The sequence below is a fragment of the Hypomesus transpacificus genome, chromosome 19 (assembly GCF_021917145.1).
Source record: "Hypomesus transpacificus isolate Combined female chromosome 19, fHypTra1, whole genome shotgun sequence".
NCBI classification, from domain to species: domain Eukaryota; kingdom Metazoa; phylum Chordata; class Actinopteri; order Osmeriformes; family Osmeridae; genus Hypomesus; species Hypomesus transpacificus.
The window spans coordinates 4073677-4093778 of NC_061078.1; the positions used below are offsets into that span (position 1 = coordinate 4073677).

A 20102-nucleotide genomic window follows, 5' to 3' on the forward strand; every position below is an offset into this window, starting at 1 on the left:
TCAACCTGTAAACAATGCAGTGTCATCACATTACCTTGTGGTGGCGCTACTGCATGCCTTCTATCCCGCCAGTGCCTCAGCCTTACATGGCCTCCCTTATCATAGCAACAAGTTGCCGATGACAAGTTGGGGCATGCCTGTGAGGCAAGTGGGTTTTTTCTACCTCCTACGCTACCAGTTCCTCAAACTAAAACGCCTTTCTTTCGCTGAAAATCAAGTAGCACCTAACACCAGCTGGCGTGTTTGTCGTGCAGTCACAGTCGCTTCTAGGTGCGTAGCAATAGTGTGCAATGTGAACAAATTGACAATGTTTGCCGGCAATATTTCTTATTAGAAAAATATGACGCGCATAATACCACGCCCACCTGTAGTCCTGTGGCATCTGACAAAGTCCGAAGAAAAGAAGACAGGGGGGTAGGGAGACAGTGCAAGGGAGAGAGAGAAGGGGGAGGAGTAGCAGCGTTTCAAGTCAGGACTTATCAAATCTTGATCCTGAAGCTTTAACCTACCACACTGCAACACTCAAAACTGGTACTTGTAAGTAACTTCCTTAATTGCTCATTCATTATAGTACTTTTTCTTCCTCTGTCACTTTGTCTATGTCCATCTCTCTTGTCCTGTGTCGTCTCTTTTACAGACTCTGTGATCGGTGTAGGATAACAAGGATACAGGATGTTGAACCTGCCCTCTTGAGGTCTGTTATGTGGGATTAGATCTTGTGAATATAGATTAAATATGAGATGATGTTTGTCTGTTTCTTTTGCTGTAGACCAGGGGTCGGCAACAGGCGGCCCGCGGGCCAATTGTGGCCCGCCAGCGATTTTATTTGGCCCGTCAAAATATTTCCAATGATATATTTTTTATAACGTTTTTTTCCCCGTCGACTTTTATTTTGAAACCGGAAACTGGGTATGGTGTCATTAGATGTTGTCGACTTCATGCAGCGCCGGCGTCGCCTGCAGCCCGGTTGACTTGAAGTAACCAATGGCATTCTCAGCTTCAAGGCAGCCGGCTGTCGGCGCTGCCGTCGCTGCATGAAGTCGAATACACTTATTGACTTTCCTGAAGTATTTTTTCGCCATGTCATCGCTACCATATGATCGCTACACCTCACGGCTGACAGATCGCCTGAGGTGAAAGCACAGTTATGGTTAGTAATCATGGGCAGCGCTCTCTATGGCAGCGCTAGGAAGGGGCTAGCAGGTGCTTCAGCACCCCCAAGAAAGACCAAAGCACCCCGATAGCACCCCCCACGACATTGCTTATTAATTTATAGTTTCAGGCCCGGAATGGCCATCGGGAGAATAGGGAGAATTCACGGTGGGCCGCTTTGCCCGCTTATAAATTGGGCCAGAAGATCGCCTGCTTTCTCTTTGTTTTTTTCACACACCGAATAACAGGATATGCCTTAAGTTTGTTAAGTTACTGTGTGACTGAAAAGTAAGCTAATAGGCTACATTATGTTTTAATCTAATTAAGCGCATGATCAGACCGTGCATTAAAAAGTGCAGTTCAGTTGTCGCGCATGTTTCTCAAACACAAACCATAATTTATTGTTGTGGAGGGAGTTAGCTAGATTAAGCTGAAGCGAAAAAAATAAAATGGAAGGGATAAGATCCCAGGAGGAACTGAAAAAGCCAGGTAAAAAATTAAATTTTTGCTCGCATTAATGTGAAGTTCCGATTTCACCTCACATTAAAACCTTGACTAGGTCCTAGTAATCCTATTCTCACTTGATGACAGTATTTATGTGCACCAACGATGACGACCCACCACGTTGGGATGACAGTGACGACCATGTTGATACAGTTCGTTAACAGACCACCAATGGGCTCATGCACATGGTTTATTATCGTTAGCTATTTGTAGTAGACCTACCCATTCTCCATATAGGCCTAGTTGTTGCGAGTGCACGTATCGCAAGGGCACCTATCGCAGCGTCTAAATAGGCAGTAACCCAGACTCTGGCCCGCCGTCTAGTGGCGAGGAAAAATACTGGCCCGTGGCCCAAGTTACTTGCCGACCCCTGCTGTAGACAGACTATAATATGATTTGTGAATGAAAAATCCAATCATGAGACACTAAATTAAACCGAAAGGTATAGCAAGTGTAAGGCTACTCATTTTACTACTATCAAGCAGAATGGAAAATATGTAGACTGTGTTTATAGGCGAATGCACGTGTACCCTGTACTGAAAGTATTACTGCCAGGATAAAAAAGTTGTTTTTTGTCGCATGTGCTGATTGAGCCAGCCAAAACAGCTGTGCTGCTTAGTGTTCAGGTTGGGGGCAGAAATATTAGTGGGCAGCTGGCAAGTTTTAACAAACCCTTCCAATGTGTGGTCATCCACACTGTTGCAATAACAAAAATATATTGCAATCTATATTATTCAAATGATATATGTATATAAATAATGAGTTGTGCATACTTTGTTTGTGTATTTGCATGCTCCACATGTTGGGACTTCCGTACTCTAAACATGAACGTCGTTGTCTATCTCAGACAGGATGGGGCGGAACCTACTTCCTTCCTGGTGGGAGATACAGCTTACTACTGAGCCAGCCATGATGTAATTACAACTATATGTGGCTGCTGCAAAATCTTTTCCAGGGGCCGGCCAAGGCTATGGCATAATGTTGGAGAGAGGGAGAGAGATAGAAACACTCAAGTAAAGAGAGAGAGACAGACAGACAAATGGCAAGAGAGACGCTATATTTAGCAACTCAGTGAGCTGTAGCACACAGGCACATGGCAAATAAGTTCCCGTTCAGACAACTTGTTGCTCCCAGGGATCTGGATGAATGAAGCTTCCTGACCACACATTACTGGTACTTGGGTGAGAAAACCCTTTTGGTATGGAAGTATACATATGGTGTCACTTTCTGTTCACTCGTGCTAAATTCTCCTGGGCTTCTTTACCCTTAAACTGAGAGTTCTGGATAAAGAGGCCAATTAGGTGTTGTACCAACTTGTGCCATTTGAGTGTCTTGTAAAAAAAAATGTTTTCATGTCACGTTATGTATTTATGTCTAGGTACACTTGTTAACTCAACCAGAGAGACAGCTGCACAAGTGTTGGTGGTGGTCGGCCGGTCGCCATGGCAACACATCCGCAAGGCATGCTGGGGCCGAGGAGATTTGGCCCCAGTGTCAGCCTGACCAACATATTCAGGTTAGCAGCACGGGCTATGGATATGTGTGTGTGCCTGCGGGTGAGTGGTGTGTGGATCACGTGTGTGTGGGTGAGTGTGTATGTGTGTGTGTATGGGGGGGGGGGTCTTATCAGTCTTTCTTGATAATCGATGGATAGGTGGAAAAGGGGTCAGGTTTGTAGGATCATAAGAGATTCCTTCTCATGGTTCCTCTCTGACTCGTTCCCTCAGAACCTGTGCCAAAGATCCATCTGAGACGGTAGCCTCCAGACTGAGGAACATGGCGGACATCTTTATCCAGCACTTTGAGGAACCTCCTGAGAAGAGCGGCCTGGCCACAGGTGGGTGCTCTCACGTGCTGCATGACATCTGAGCAATGATATTATGACGTGTCGTGTGTGCAGTGGTGGACTCGTGGGCAGGAGAGTCGGTCTCCCCCCTGGTGCCCCCACGATGGCAAAAGTGCCCTTTTGGATGCCCTCATGGTAGATTAAACATGATAAAGGGTCCTGTATGGTGACCCAGTGTGCAAGGAAACATGACAAAGTCCCTTCTATGGTGCCCTACCTGTGGAAAGAATGTGATGCAGTGCCCTCTGTGTGCCCTCCCAGTGTGAAAAATTTATCCCAGTGGAAAAAATACAGGCATCATTTTTTGACACAAACATATAACAACAACATGAGTCTGACATATTGTATTACATTAAGTTTTTTTTTGCATGCAAATAATTGAGAAAAAATTGGCAGCGCGCATGCATTTACTATTGATGTCCCTGACTAAGCTGATATCAAACCTAAGTCCCTGAACTGTGCTGCATAACTTAATGAAGAAGGGAAAGGTCTGTTCCTTTGTTTGACAGTCCCGCTAAAGAACGTGAGAGAGAACTTGTGACTGGGGTCAGTTCGTCGAGGAAAGACATTTGAAGCTCAGAGGAAGAGATATGAAGGCCCTGTAGAAGCAGAGCAGATATTTTGTTGCTCTCTTCGTGAGGCCATCTGGTGATGTGTTAAGAACATTCTGGATGGTGGTGAGAAGGCTGATTGAGCTTCACTTGTGTGGTCGATGAAGAGACTGCTGCATTTTGTTTTCTGTTTGTAGAGACTGCAGTCCAGTACTGCCGGGAGGCAGAGGCTCTCTACTACAGTATGTTGGAGGCCATCATTACTGAAGAGAGAAAGAGGCTGGTTGACAAGGATCTGTCTGTGAGTCTGCTGCCCTCTGCTGTACACAACTGCATCTTCAGAACACCCATTGACTTGACATTATCCACTGACAGAATATCAACTAATATCCACTGGGGGGCAATGTTGGACCATGTGATGAAGTGAAATATATGGTTTAGCTGTTGATGACACATTTCTGTTTCTTTTTCAGGGCATTCTGGGGCATGACGTGTTCCAGCGTTCCCTAGTAGCCTGCTGTGTGGAGATGGTTCTGTTCTCCCATTATTTCAGGGGTAGCTTCTGTCTGGTCATCAAGATCTTCGAGATTGCACCCTACGACTTTTACAAGGTGGCCTACTAGAGTACACCTGAAACGTGTGTGTGTGCTGCTGTAGTGTATACTAGTGCCATTGCTGTCCAATCTTTCCCACAGAATGTGATTATATTTGTCACGGTAGCCAGACGTTGTAAACATGTCCTAGTATCGTTAGATGTGAGTGTAGATAGGGACTTCAACAAGTAATGCCATTGTGCGCGAGAAATGTATTAGCATTCATTTGAGTGCTAAGTCGTTTTTGGAGCTTTACGTAAAATAAACTCACATTGGAGTCACGTTGGACTCATATTGGTATATTTGCCAAATATATTTAACTATGAATATTCTTATATTGAACTTGAATGTACCTGTTTTGGTACCTGTAGGTCATAGAGCTGATGCTGCGCTCCGAGGAGGCGTGGCCACCAGCTGTGCCCAGGCACCTGAAGTGGGTGGAGGAGCAGGTGTTGGAGGAACTGGCCTGGAGCAGACAGTCCCCTCTGTGGGACAGCATCAGAGCTGTCCAGGGCGACCTGCCCACCTGCCTGGAGGTGTGACGCTGCACTACACCAATACCTAACCCTATGAAACCGTCATTTTTTATTTCTTGCCCATTTGCTGTCTACAGAAGCCTTAGCTGTATAACAAACCAACTAAGGTGGACCATGATAAAATACAGTGTGTATGCACTTGTGCAAGGTCCTCAACCTTGAAATGACCTGGATCTGTGTTTGTTGCAGGTGACGCCCTCACAACACCTGGGCGATAACACAAACGCCCCTAATGTCCCCCAAAGGACCACAGGTGACATTGTAACCCATGGAGACCCAGGTAGATACGGTCACATTGAATCTCGTCAATGAACAAAAGAATGTTGTCATGAAATATTAAATACATTGTGGTTGAGAGGGGAGCGAGTGATGTTGACTTTGGCTTCTTTGTCTTTCCAAGGGATCCCTCAATCTTCTACTGGTCTCTGTGATATGTACAGCTCCCCCCCTGCTGGTTCAATAATGACCTCAGACCTCGCCACATCGGTTATAGAGCCACAGTCGTCCTCTGTCATGGTTACGGGCCAGATAGTGGTCACTATGGCAGCAGCCACCGTCACTACGAACAATGGACAAAGTATCACCATACCTGTCCAAGGTACTAAGTCCACACCCTCTGTGCTAAAGCTGCGTATCATGTTTAAGTAAATACCGTAGACAATGCATACTATACAGTTTGTACAGCTTTGTTCTTTCAAACAGGGTACAGCAACAATTGATTATTTGAATTGAAAAAAGATTATCTTTGATTCCTTTCCTGGTGTCCTTTTTCTATCAGTGCATCTAGGGGGGCTATTTTTAATGGGACAGCCCACTACCACACAGCAAGTGCCCAGTAGTACCATGCAGTCGGCCCAGGCCCAGGGCCTTGACTCGGCCCCAGCCCCAGCCCCAGTCCCAGCTTTAGTCCCAAACACAACCAAACGTCATGGAGTGGGCTCGCTGTCTCTGTTCCTCCGAAAGGTACAGAAGTTCTTTAGAAAACCAAATGTATCTTCTGTTCTTTTCAGTCTGTATTTCTATAATGTGTTCCTTACGTAACCAGACATGTTCCACGATCTACTGTCTATCTCAGGTCTACCTCCTGACCAGCAGGCGCTTGCAGAACGTTTGTCCAAAGCTGAATATCTCAGACGAGCTGCGACTGAAGATCTGGACGTGTTTAGAGCATTCTCTGGTCCACTACTCTGAGCTAATGAAAGATCGCCACCTGAACGTTTTCCTCATGTGCGCCATCTTTATCATGGCCAAGGTACAGTCCTGTGGTTGGTTCCTGACTCTTGGCCACTAGCCTGGTTTATCTTAGCTTATGCTTTGGTGATCGACACAAACACATGCTGTGTTACAAGGCTGAGATTGAACTGTAGGGTAACATTTTTACAGTAGACTACATTGCTGAAGAAAGCTAACATAGTTTGCATTGATCATTGCGCAGGTCTCCAAAGAAGACATTTCCTTCAAGCATATCATGAACATCTTCAATGTGCCACATGCCAGCAAGAATGTAAGAATTGAGATTAATTTAAAGTATTTGCTCTCTGGTCTGGTGAACGAGTCCATGTCCAAGACTAAGTTGTCCTTTTCTCGCAGACACCCAAAGGTGTTATGACTAAAGGCACAAGCACTGGGACACAAAAGTATTCCAACAAAGCCAGAGATGATTCCAGTAAGACACCTTATTATCCCCCCCACCCCCACACACAGATACAGACACATACATGCACACTGCAGTAAGAGGAGTGCTGTGATGTTTGAGTCACCATGTCCTACAGCAGACAGGCTTCAGAATGACTTTAGCCTGTTTCCTGTCCACTGCAGAATCCAGCTGTGCTGGGTCTGGGGTGTCCTCCAAACCAGAGCAGGGGGAGAGGAGGGCCCTCATCCACTTCTACAACACCATCTACAGCACACATATGTACAGTTTTGCTGTGCGCTACTCTCCAGAAGCACGGACCAGAGCAGGGGTAAGTTTGCAATGTATACAGATCAACTGAATTGAGATTAAAATAGTGATCAACAATACGACTTGAGTAACATACAGTACTACTGTAGTATTGCAGCATACCGTTACAATATACCATATGGCAGTATACCATATGGCAGCATACCAGTACATTAGATATTCTAACTTAATTGAGCAGTCATTGGGTATGACATCCTGTAGGGAAATATATGGACGTAGATTTGTCTTTGTTTTTTGTGCAGGTTGAAACCCCTCCCTATTCTCCATTCCCCACCCTGCCATTGAAAGGTCCTCACAGGCTCCGCCTCCATCGCTCTTTCTACATCTCACCCCTCTACGCTGACACCCCCCACTCCCCACCCAGCCACACCCGCAGGGCACTCTACTTTGTAAACAGGAGTTCCCCAGGGGTGAGAGTTTGGTACTATCTCAAATTACAACTAATGTGGTTCTGTTGGGTCATGTCTGAAAACGTTCTCAAATCGAACCGCATACTCAGTCATCCAACTGCATACATGCACGCTTTTCAGTTCCATTCTCTCTCACAAGATGGTGTACCTTCTTGTTGTTGAGTTGAAGAAATCACATAACAGCAGAGCATTGTCAACCATCTCAAACTGCTCATGAGCTTTTGATGTCATGCGCTGTGACATGAGCTTATTAAGTTTATAGTGACTGGAACCATGCAGCTTGCTGATCACATGATTCTCCCTGTCCTGCAGTGTCTGCATGAGATCAACAACATGGTCAAGACCGCCACCAGGAGGCGTCCTAGAGCTGTAGAGGCTGGGGTGGAGGAGGATGAAGAGGATGGACGGCCCCCAATGAGGAGGCCCCGGGGGGGGCCCTCAGCCTTGCAGAGACGCCTGGCAGAGCTGGCTGATGAGCAGGCCCGGAGCAGAGCACAAAGCCAACATGCCATTCCACCAAGCATTCCTCATGTCTGAACCAGAGGACATGCTAGTGAGCACTACTTACTGGAATTTGGACCCAAACATTACAATAAATACAATATAATATATGCCGTTAACCTTTCGAGGCAAACTTTTAGCAAAAGGAAATCGGCGTTATACACTTTCCAGCACTCCAAAACATTTTGGTGTTCAAGCATTATGAACAAACGAGGGGTTGGGTATTCTTTGCCTGCGCATGTCTCTGAACATCATCTTAATTTGAAGTATACGCTAATGAATCAGATTCTGCAATTCTGTCTTTTAACCGTACAACTGTTCCTCTGCTTTTAATTGCACTTACAGACACTGTGAACTTTTGGTCCCACTTCCCTCAGGGAGATATGAACTGGCATTGTTAGGAGCACTTTGTTCTGTTTCCTGAGTGGCGGTGCAGGTTGAGAAGATAGTAGCCACTATAGTGTTAATCGTGCTTTTTCAATTATTGTGTTTTCCGCTTTAGAACTGTTCCAGTGTATTTGCACTAAATCAAGACATTTTTACTATAACTTTGACTTTCATCTTGCTGTATTTACGTTTGAATGATGTGCCTGTTTTTCTTAATGGAAAACCTGATCTTTTGTAGAATTCTGTATTACCCAATCGAATAGAACATTTTACAGTCGTAGAATAAAAATGCTGGCACTTGAACTCTGTCAGCTGGTGTATACAGTATATTGGTACATTTGTATCAACTCTATTAATATAAAATACAAATGTGTGTTGCCTATATTTAAAGCCCAAGGACTTGCATACACATGCAAAGGTGTACTGTTGTACTGTTGGTAATAATTTGTCAGGCTAAAAGTCTACCATATTATTCTGGTTATCAGCATCATAAATATACCATAAAATGCACTTCTACCCATTTCTATACATGACTAACTACCAAAAATCCAAATCCATAGTGTGAAAAAAGGTTGCTATGACAATGAAGTGATTGACAAACAATCCCTGCAGTGTTTCAGTAACCATGCCCTGGCACGCCATGAGGTTAATTCTCAACCAATGTTGCTTGGCGAACGCATCATAATAAGCCACCGGGAGCCAATCAGCAGTGGCCTGTAAAGTAAAACCTGAGAGACCAGTACACAGGTAGCCGTGCTCAACTCAACAGGAAGTCCTGCAGTTACCATGGAGACCGAAGGGTTGGGGAGGGAGAGGGGTTGGCTGTTTCAACAACAGTAATTGAGCTTTTAAGGTTAAGGACAGTGTGGAAGTACTTTATACGCCTTCAGACTTTCATCAACTCAACAGCCTCAGCAGAACTCAGCTTTTTAATAGAGTTTGCTTCCCACTGGGTGGGACTATGGGGTGCAGCTTGAGCAGGGGGGCAGAGGTGGTCGACCCTTCCAAAAAGCCAGAGGAAAGACCAGGGTCAGCCACGTCCAACAAGGTGTCAGACTCAGAGGAAGATAACGGAACAAAAGAACAAGACAAAGAGGAGAAAGAAGAAGAATCAAGCTGAAGACGATATCCATCTTGACACCCTCCCAAACTTTCCTCAAAGTAAGACCTGACAGGTTTTTGGCTAAACACCTAACACTGCTTTGTGAAAAATGGGGAGAATTCAGATGAATTGAATTGAATTGATGTTTATTGGCCATGAAAGTTTGCACAGACACGGAATTTACTTTGGCAGGAGAGCCTACCTAGGCAGCCATCAGAGGCGCCCACCTGAAAGATTACAGCAAAGCATAACATGAGGAGGGAGGAGGAGAGAAAAAGAATGATATTTAGTTAGATGAACTACTTCACCAAAAAATGCATTCTTTATTCTGCCGTCAGTGGCACAAGGATGTTTTGTAATGACTTGGCCATAAACAGGCAATTCATGACTCTTACCTTGACTCACTTTTATCCAATCACCTCTATAACTTCACTGTGTTGTCTACCAGTGTCTATTTCGACATGACAAATGGTCTGTGTGAACACTCATATTGGCTGTGTGTGTCTGTGTCAGTGTGTCTACAGATTGGTCTGTCCGTGGGTGAAGGAGAGCCTGTCAGCATGAGAGGGCAATGCTGCACAACTGTCCATCAACCGTCCTCGCATGGTGTCATCTGGACCAGCCGCGCACACACACACACACAGTGCACAGTGTGTACTATCCACACACACACACACACACACACACTGCAGTGTTTGGATCAGCCAACCTCCAGCTCCTCTATATTTTACCAACCCCAGGTCAATGCCAAGATAGAATAACGTGACTTCAGGAGTTTAAAACTATTTGGATTTAAATGACAACACAGTTGTTATTAACTTTTTAGATGATTTTAGGCTACACATTTTCAGTAATAGCAGACTGTATAAAAGCTCATTTCATAGTTACAATAAAGTCATGAAGATTCGTTGCTTTGCTGCTTTGCTGTTTCATCCAGCTCACTCCGTATTTATCCCACCCTCTAGTCACAGTCCTCTCAACCAAGTTAAGATTTGTTTTCTTTCTAATGCTTCATATTTCTACAACATGTAATTGAAATTATTTTTTAAAGCCTTCTTATTTCCAGAATAGTCTAGAGCTGCATAGTTGTACAGCGGCGTGACTTAATTACCAGCTAGGACATTTTTCTCTTCCATACAATCGTTTCTTAGTAGAATGGTTAACAGTTGACCACCAGGTGGCAGTCCAGCTCTGCCCACACAGTTCTCTCTCACGCCACCAGGGAGCAGAAGTGATCCGTCAACACCAAGGAAATCTCTTGAGGCTGGCTCCATTTGCTGAAGACATTTATCTGAAATGTATGTTGCAAGTTTATTACCAGTTAGTGAATAGAGCTGGAGGGGAATAGCCATTTCACAAAGCCATATCGCAAATACCCATCGCAGAGGCAGCGGGAAATTACATGAAAATATTACCATTACACAAATGGAAACTGTGATTGAATAATGTGTTTGAGAAGATGAATGAAAAGCACTTTGTTGGAAAGCGTTGTGCTAAATAGGATTTTAATTTCAGATGCGGGATAAAAGAAGCACATTTTTGCCCCAATTTCATTGCCAATTGATTAGTGGGTCTATACCTGCAGAGTGAGGTACTCTTATCATCTCATTATCAGTTAATTAATATGCATGCACATATGCCAATTATCTATCCTCCGCCATTTAGCAGAAATGAGACATTGATGTTCTAATGGTGGCAGAGGTAGGAGAGGGGTAACTTGAGGCATTGTGAGTGACGTTGTCTTCAATAATTGTAAGAGATGATTGGTTTACCGTAAGAGGAATCTGTCAGAACCTTATTATTTCAACGTCATCCAGTGTAATCAACCATATTCTCCTCCAATGACCTAGCTATATTGTTGATGTTTCATCACCAGTGAACAACTGCTCAAGTGCTAGGCTACATTTAAAAGCAGAGGACACAAAACTGTATGCAAAAAAGACATTGAAAATGTAAGTATGGATATGTAGTATTTGAAGGACACCTATTGTGTGGAATAAGCTATTAAATTCTCTACTCTGACATGGCTTGGTCAGGCTTTGGGCTTGGCTATTAAAGGACCCAAGGCCACACCCACTAGAACACAACCTGGGCGAGCAAAAAAAATCATAATTCATTTATGTCCTGAGCTTAATGTTCCACTGTGCATATTGTATCGGTGAAATATGAAGCCCTCTGAAAACTAGCTTGATGCGTTTCATAATAAATGCCTCTTGCGCCCTCATGAAATGCACAATGTCTGTAGTGTTAGGCCTATCGAACTTTCTTTTGCTGTGTATCACATAAAACATGTTTCTATGTATTCACTTTTAGATTTAATGTAGATTGACTTAATTTGATGTAGGTTGACTACGAAAATACAAGTGGACTATTTCACAACAAGTATAAGAGAATTAAGGTCATATTGGGTTTACATTACAAATAAGGATGACAATAAAGGACAGTTTTACTGCACTGCAATCTCCGTGCTAGTTCTATGCCATTTGCTATGTATAAAGGTCTGTCACAAATAAGTATTCTTATTATTTTCAGCAAGCTGCTCTTCAAAGATGTGTTCTTTACAGGGCCTCCTTTATGAATTTATGATCAGACGTGTGTGACAGAGAGAGTCTTTAATCTTACACTGGCCTTGAAGAGTGTCACTGATCTCCCAAGAACCACCAGCGACACTGATCACATCCACACCACTACGTTCGATACACCACAGTATCTGTTTAGCCTATGGGGGTTTATTTATTCCAATATAAAACCACCAGATATTCATAATTGCCTGTCAAAGCCATCTGGATTGAAGTGTCACCGTGGCCTTTGCAGTGCCTGTTCGTAGTCATTTTGATTGAGCGCGAATAGAGAAAAAATGCTCTTTTGATGTAACCCTCGGAACACAATAGCGATTGCGATGAACTACAGAGCGTGCCTGAGAGGTCAGTTTTCAATTGAAGAGAAGTCAGACACCACATTTTATCCCTCCATAGTCAATCCGAAGCCACCACATACTGTGAAGAATGAAATATACATCCAAATAAATGATTCTTCAGGAACGGCAAATTTTTAGAAAACAAACACTGTTTGGTCTGCATAGTGGATTGTGACTTCTTCTCATGGCATGTTACTTGTGAAAAGGTAAACAACTGTCAGCAGATTCTAATGGAAATGATCTCAGTGTCAATATCACACTCTTTCCTTAGCCTCAAAACACCTCCATCTGTCTTGATAATTACTTGTCTTGTTCACCTTTTTGAATGGCATGTATTTGCTTTCATCTCCTTCTTTCCCTCCTCAGGAAGTGGGGGTAAAAAACGAGGGCCGTGAGGAGGACAAACAGAGTAACTGCCATTGGAAACACTTAAAGAGGTGATTGATTGGCTTTGATGTACTCCATTAGACGCCAAACTCTTCAATACACAATGCACAATGGGAACTTACAGAAGTTGATTTGCTGAAAACATTTGAAGTTTCTCAGAAGTCCGTCAGCTTTGGCTAATGGAGCATTGAGACATGCCTCCTTGAACTACAGTCCCCATAATGCATATCTCTGAACCTAAAGTCTTAGACGCTAATCAGATTGATTTAGAAATGAAACTCATGGCCCAGGAGCAGATCTTCTGTAGGGTAGAGCAAGGTAAGGTAGGACGATGTGATCCTCCTACATAAGGAGAAGTTTCAAGAATCATGTAATTTTTCAACAGGCACTATGCACTAAGACAATATTTCTGTTCTTCCTGCAGTATCAGAGCGTCACCTGCCCTGTACTGTACTCACAGAAGTCCTTCATGCACTGTTGTGATACAAGCCACTCTATAGTACAGTGCTACAGTTAGTTGACAATGAGACAAGGAACCATGAACTGACCTATTTTATTTTACCTGTTTGTTTTACCTGCCATTCTTATCATGGGGGGTGTGAACGAGGCAAACCTCATACAGTATTGTTTCTAAGAAGTCAGCTCTTGTTCCTGATGTGGTGCTTCAAGGTGAGGGTGGGTGGGGGGGCAGCAGAAATGGGGCGGCATGACTGAATGGGCTCTGGCAGCTGTAGTGTAATCACCCTAAACCCACCGGCGGTCCAATACAAAAGCTACTGTGGCAGGTGGAACTATTCATCCCAGCCATTTGTTTTTCTAGTATGTATTGTGAGAGGGGAGGGAAAGAGAAGAAGAAGGGAGAGAGTGAGCGAGAGAGAGAGAGAGTCCTTTCAAAGCAAATGGAGAAAAATAGGAAAATGTAGTCGAAATGTCATTCATTCAGCGCTGGTGTCAGGGTGACCTTAAAGAGAATCATCTCACCCTTTTGTAAATGCAGACAAGTGGATTCTGCAAAATATCAAATTTGATAAGAAATAGGAGTCCATGTGAAAGCAGGTGTGTGTTTTTTTTTGATGGTGGAGTGTACAGTTGATACGAGGTGTAAGCTTCTATATAGATGGACAGTAATATTCTGCCCTCTGTTCTTCATTTGAATAAATACAATATAGCAGATATATTTGTGTAAGTGAGTTCCAAGAGCTCCTTGTTCAGCGGTCATGCCAGGTGTAGGATAGCTAAAAGTATCTGGGCCCCTCTGTAACTATTGCTCATAGTCTTCTGTTTTCTAAGCTAACAGCTTCCTAGAGTTACCCGTGAACACATTACACATTCATGAAATGAAAGTACCGAATGTATAATGTATTGAATGTATGAATACCTTCATATGAATCACTGAGAGCTGTTGTTGTGTCACATGTGCAGTGAAGTTGTGTTCTGATTTGATTTAAATTGCATCCATGTTTCTTTGATGAGGCTTGACTTGGTGATTAGGAAAGAATACTAGGAGTATCATGGATATCCTATCCTTTCAGTATATCTCTTCTGAGTATTTTCCATGTATATTTAGCAGTACATTCGCTGCCAAACTAATCATCCCCAGTGTGATGATAATAATGTATTTCTGCTGTAGTGCACACCAGAGTGTCTAGCCATGACAACTGTCCAAACATCTCTTAGTGGCATTGATGTTTGCCTCATGCATAAAAATGCATAATAGCCAGCAAACGGTGTTATTACTTGGTGAGTCATCACCAGCACCATAGCATTGCACGCTACATTAAAAACAGTGATGCTTCAATATGGTTGCTACACCTCTCCCAGGTTATTGCTGCTTAGGATATTCATATGTGTGGGTCTATTTACAGTAATTGTATCGTTATTTGTTTATTTGATTGTGCGTAGTTGATAGGATTATCAATGGACCGGCATTGGATAGCTACCTCTGAGAAAGCATGTTTGTTTGTCTGCAGATTTCAGATAACAAGGCCGGTGTCTGTCATGATTGAGCGACCTGCAGTATCTGACCTCATCTCGGTGAAGATAATTAGAGGTGCTGTAGCCCAAATAGACTGAGAGGCTTTTGTCACTACTGAGACACAGAGCAACCACTGTTCTTTCCTTTGAGACCTCCCCATATAGAATATACAGTATCTATGCCTAAACACTAATGTGAATGGGGGCTCTGGATACAAATGTGAATTTGCCCCCTCACTACATTTTCAGTGAGACATGTCATATTTCTTTTGTGAGTTTAGTCTTACAGGACCCACAGTATGTTTCTTCCCAATGGACAAATATGTCAGTTGTGAGTGATTTCATTCCTCAAAAAGATGTTTGACCAGTGCAGAGGATTATGCTAGTAATGCCCCATCATGTATACCACAACTTGTCGCCTGGCCCTCATCTCACACAACATCAGGAGTCAGAGACAGAGACATGGGCTCAATTCAAGTCCATTAAAAGTTACGTGCTACTGAATAGCAGCTTGGGCCAAATTTTCCATTTACCCAGAATAGACATAGACTGTGTGATGTGGAAGAAAAGGATACTTTATGCCTTGGATGTGTTCTAACTCGAATGCTGTATAATTGGCCATAAGGGTTACATTATGTATTTCCAGATTTGTTTTCCCATTTGATGTTTGAATTAGAAGAAATTGTATTTCAAGAACATCTTTGATGTAGGGTTGAATTCGATTTAAAGGCTAAGGATTTATGTTGCCTCTCAGAAATGATTGGTACACAGAACTGGACTCCATGCATATTTCATGGTGATTGCTTTCTTCTTTTCTAAGTCCATGCTGAGATCCATCCTGGCCTGTTTTGCATGGAGCTGCAAAATGATTCCTAATAGTCATTTGGAAACTACGTTAGTGTTTTAATTAGCTAGAAGGCCTTTAGCCAAACTACCCTCATCCTTTACTTCACACTGCGGCTATGGTGCCTTGAGGAGAGCTTGTTGTAAAGTGCTGTGATTGCAGTGGCCTTAAAATCGCCCTCTGTGGGCTATGGTGCACTACAACGGTTTGTGTGCTCATCGCTTATGGCTTTGGTTTCTTGAACATCAACAGATATGGCTTTAGATACACACTCATAAACACTACATCTGCTTGATTAGAGTATGTTCATGAAAATGGGGCACTGTGTATTTTGTGCATGTGTGTGTGTGTACATGTGTGTGTACATGTGTGTGTACATGTGTGTGTACATGTGTGTGTACATGTGTGTGTGTGTACATGTGTGTGTACATGTGTGTGTACATGTGTGTGTACATGTGTGTGCCAGGGAGATGTTCCAGTGTAATTGTCCCTGGTCTGAAAGCCATGAGTGGCTGCCTACAGCTCCAACAGCCACCATAATTACACAACCATCATTAAAATGCTAATTCATTGAGCTCAAAGGGTAATTAAAAGGGTAATTAAAAAGTATTTGTTCCACTGGTCTACCTATGTGAGTACTGTGACCATGCAGTAGCCTGTCACCCTTTTGAGCAGCAATATTTACTTCCTTCCTGGAGGTTCAGATAGGTGCCGTTCTGCTAGTATGGCAGGAAGACAAGCAGTTAGTATGCCAGTAGAACATACTAATGCAAGTATCAGAAGAATAAAGTACGTCGAGATACCGCATAGAGTACACCGTATATACGCAGTAAATACAGTACATCCATACACACACTCACACACATACATGTGCTGTACATTCTGTATATGCACCATGTTCACCAAGCTCATATCAGTTCAACTGGTCCAGGCGTAAAGAGATCAGATTTGAACTAGAACATATTGAAGTTAAACTCAATTGCTTTTGGGCTGAGAGGCAAACCAACTGTGACACCATCTGATGTAAATAGTCGTAGTTTGCGTGCGTACAGGGTATGACACACCGCCAAACTCTTCCCATGTGGTATCTTTTAATCCTACACAGTGGTTCTTTGTGATATCATAAACTATGGGCGCCCCGTTGAAAAGCAGCCCTGTTTATCCATTTAGAAAAGTCCACTGTCAGTCCTGCCTGTGTTAATGAAAGTTAGTATAGATGGAAGCTCTAAAATGAGAAATGATGGATTCTCTCCAGCTTGCTGGGATGCTGCAGGCCCATTTGCTTTCAGGGTTGCTGAAGTGTCAGTGGTTTAATTTTATAGTGTATAGTTTTCCCTGATTTCCCACTGGAACGGAGCGCTGCCGGAGAATGCTGAACATCTGCCGCCACTCAGAGAGATACATATAAAAAACATCATTTCTATCAACGCTGCAGCAGAGTCAAGGAAGAGAGCCAAGCAGCCATTAAGATACCTGCCTCCTCTCTGTCTCATGTGGGCTCCTGGGGATTGGCAGTCTGAAACCCATTAAATTATACTCTGTTACCACAGCATTGGTAGCATTTGAAATAAGAGCCTCGAGGCAATACTGGAGAAGGTAGATTATCAAACAAAACAAGGGTTGGAAAAATCTGCCTTTTATTTTTTTAGGTTTATGTTGGGTCTCAAGTGTTCATTTCTATAGTTTCTTGTAAAGTAATTTGCACACATTGCATGAATTAGACAGATTTGTATTTATTTGAGTAGATGGGGAATGATTTGTATGCCGTACTGTTGGTCATAAATTGTAATTCACATTTCACTGTTCCAATTTCATTGTTCAAGAATTTGTAAGATCACTTTTTCGATCAACCACAGATGGTATTACAGCCTGTCCCTGGAACCACATAAGAAGCAATATTAGAAAAAAAATACTATTCAGATAAATAATTTCTATTCCAGTTCCGTAAACAACTTTAATCATGTCATTTCTCTGTAGTCAGATTGTGTTGCCAGGGTTTATTGCTTTTTGATTGTATTTCTTGATAGTTTTGTGTCTGTTTTTCCATTTGTTATTTATCTTATGTGCTTTGAGCGGAGTGTAATGTATTTCTTACTGCCGAGCAGAATTGAAGTCATTTGGTCTGTCATGTCTGCTCTCATTTCTTGCAAATCAGATGGAAAAGCCTGCAAGTCATTAGATGGGGATGAAGCAATAGACTGTGAAATGTAACGTAGACACATGGAGGATAGCAAACAATGACCTTCACTAGAAAGCAGAATAAAAATGAAGTCTGTCTATCTGTTGCATTTTTTGCTCATTCCGTGGCATTTCCGAGTCCAAATAGCTGGCCCCTTACTGTAACCTTTGGAATCAATGCAGATTTGACCAAGAGCTGCCGTACTTGAGGTGTCCCCTCCTTGGATCACAGGACTGTACACAGAACTGGCCAAATAGAATTTGGATTGGACTTTTATTCCTCTCCACTAACCCCTCTCCCCACCTTCTAAACCCCCTCTTTTGGAGGTCCAGAGATGTGTTAGTAAATGTCAGATTGGTCATGCTGCACATAGGGAGAGGAAAAGGCGAAACAAACAGACAGCTGGTTCCAATTATGGTTTTACTAGGCGCTGATGGGCCAGTAATTACGGGATTAGAGACGTCTAACTGCACACAGCTTTGGGTCCTGGTCTAAGAGCGAGCGAGGGAGGGCGGGAGAGAATGAGAGGGAAAGGCTGTGGCCAAGCCAAAAAGCTCACACAGTGATGTTTACACATTACTGCAATGGGCCTCTTAACGTCATCCGCTGCGTCGGTTGGCTGGCGAGTTGCTGAGACAGCCACGGTGGCATTTGAGGTCTCCGTGCAGAGTGAGAAAGGCCATAAGGTCGCTAACACATGCCCAGGTGACTGCACAGAGGCACTCGGGGAGTGGGGGGGGCCAGAGATGTGAGACAACTGCCAGCATTCTGCAGATAGGTAGTTGATCATTCGGCCTCTCCAAGACAGTCCGACTATTTGCAACCCCTCAGTTCATCGTCGTATTCTCGCTTGCCTCAACAAAATTCTATACCGTTCCAATGCCAGGGCTTGATGGGGATGTGAATGTTCAAGGTTTGGCCCTGTCCGGGCAGGGTCTCTGACAGAATCCAGTCCCAATGTCTTTAGGGTGCTGATGTTCTAACAGGAGACAGAGAGCCGCTGGTCAGTGTCAGCCATGCTGTAGCTACCAGGCTACAATAGTGTCATATGGTGTTAACACTAGCCGACTCACAGGCCACAGGCACATACACAGAGGGGGCTGCCTGTACAATGAGTTTTCAGCAGCAGATCTACTGTCCACTCCACTCTAATCGCTCTAACCTGCTTTGTGTCCACCTCCCTGACCCCTGAAAATCCCCTCTCAATGTGTGTGTGTGTCTGAGGTCCAGAGTCTGATCAGTGTTAGAGACCGCCTATGTGGGCAGGGAGATGGACAGACCAGTGACAGCCCCTCCAGCCTCATCAGTACCCCCCACCAACGTCTAAATCTGCTATCCTCTACCCCACCCCTCAGCCCCTCAGCCCCACAGCCTCTCTGCCCGAGGCCCCCGGTCCCAGCCCAGCGTTGTCCCCCTGGATCAGATCAGAAGGACACAGAAGTGCAGCGTGTGTTCCAGCTCATGCTACTGTAGCTTGGAGAGGAACATATGGTTATTTTGACACACGTGGTGCAGGACACACATGCACACTGTAGCACATTTATGTGCTGTACACACACACGCACGCACACACCCACACCCACACACCAACACACACACCCCATATAAAACATTTACTGTAAAGTGAATCACCAGCTCTGCAGCAGAAGCAGCACATTCTCTTATCCCCTAAGCAACTGGAAAGGACACCGCAGCAATGCCATAGCAACCAACTGGATTAAATCCAACATAATATGTATTAGATTTGATTGAGTCAAAGCGCTGGCCACGATCTAATTAAAGCTAATGTGTTTATATCTGTGTTGTGGGCTGGTGATTGCAGTCTCGGTGGACTGGGAGAAATTGAACGCTGACATGATGAGGCCAGTGTTTTGGCTGCTCTGCGGCTCCCTGTAATTGAGGGCAGTGAGTTAGTTTGCCATGATCGCTCTGCTTTCCTTAAAATGAGAGGTGCTGGTTCACTGCCCCCCCCCCCCCCCCCCCCCGATCTGGTTTTCATCAAGCTCTATTTAAAAGGGGCCAAATTTGTCCTCTCTACTCCTAGTTTGTACTGCTTAGCTTCGATTTCTGGTAATCTGAAATCCATCTGGTACGTTGGCCTTGGTGGTGTAGCTCTTGTATCTTATTACATGTCAATTCTATCTACATAGATACATACACATGTCAACTATGCTAATCTCAGTTGCTGTGTTACTAATGCAAGTGCTGTTTGATGTTTCCTCACGGTCATAAAGCACACTTTTACACAGTCTCGCT

The 20102-nt window shown here is 43.7% G+C and overlaps 1 protein-coding gene across 5 annotated transcripts; it reads left to right on the forward strand.

Moving 5' to 3' along the window:
• Nucleotides 1–118: 118 nt before the first annotated feature.
• LOC124481602 (retinoblastoma-like protein 2) lies at nucleotides 119–8770 on the forward strand. Of its 5 annotated transcripts, none has more exons than XM_047041700.1 (17): nucleotides 119–537; nucleotides 638–694; nucleotides 2504–2570; nucleotides 3035–3172; nucleotides 3384–3493; nucleotides 4251–4354; nucleotides 4527–4664; nucleotides 5018–5182; nucleotides 5372–5462; nucleotides 5583–5780; nucleotides 5961–6145; nucleotides 6258–6434; nucleotides 6618–6686; nucleotides 6773–6848; nucleotides 7001–7146; nucleotides 7434–7555; nucleotides 7868–7959. In XM_047041700.1, the coding sequence occupies exons 4-16, from the start codon at nucleotides 3099–3101 to the stop codon at nucleotides 7536–7538; spliced, it is 1638 nt and encodes a 545-aa protein (XP_046897656.1). In that variant the 5' UTR covers nucleotides 119–537; nucleotides 638–694; nucleotides 2504–2570; nucleotides 3035–3098; the 3' UTR covers nucleotides 7539–7555; nucleotides 7868–7959. The 5 variants fall into 5 exon arrangements, with proteins under 5 accessions (XP_046897656.1, XP_046897654.1, XP_046897653.1 ...); XM_047041698.1 differs by having other exon boundaries at nucleotides 123–537; nucleotides 2504–2854; nucleotides 7388–7555; nucleotides 7868–8770; XM_047041697.1 differs by having other exon boundaries at nucleotides 123–537; nucleotides 2504–2837; nucleotides 7388–7555; nucleotides 7868–8770.
• The last annotated feature ends 11332 nt before the right edge of the window (nucleotides 8771–20102 follow it).

Excerpts from the sequence above, each read along its gene's own strand:
- LOC124481602 (XM_047041698.1), top strand. The coding sequence starts at position 3,099 with ATGGCAACACATCCGCAAGGCATGCTGGGGCCGAGGAGATTTGGCCCC. Across the intron at positions 4,355-4,526 it reads TGGTTGACAAGGATCTGTCT|GGCATTCTGGGGCATGACGT; the intron begins GTGAGTCTGCTG and ends TTTCTTTTTCAG. Across the intron at positions 4,665-5,017 it reads CACCCTACGACTTTTACAAG|GTCATAGAGCTGATGCTGCG; the intron begins GTGGCCTACTAG and ends TGGTACCTGTAG.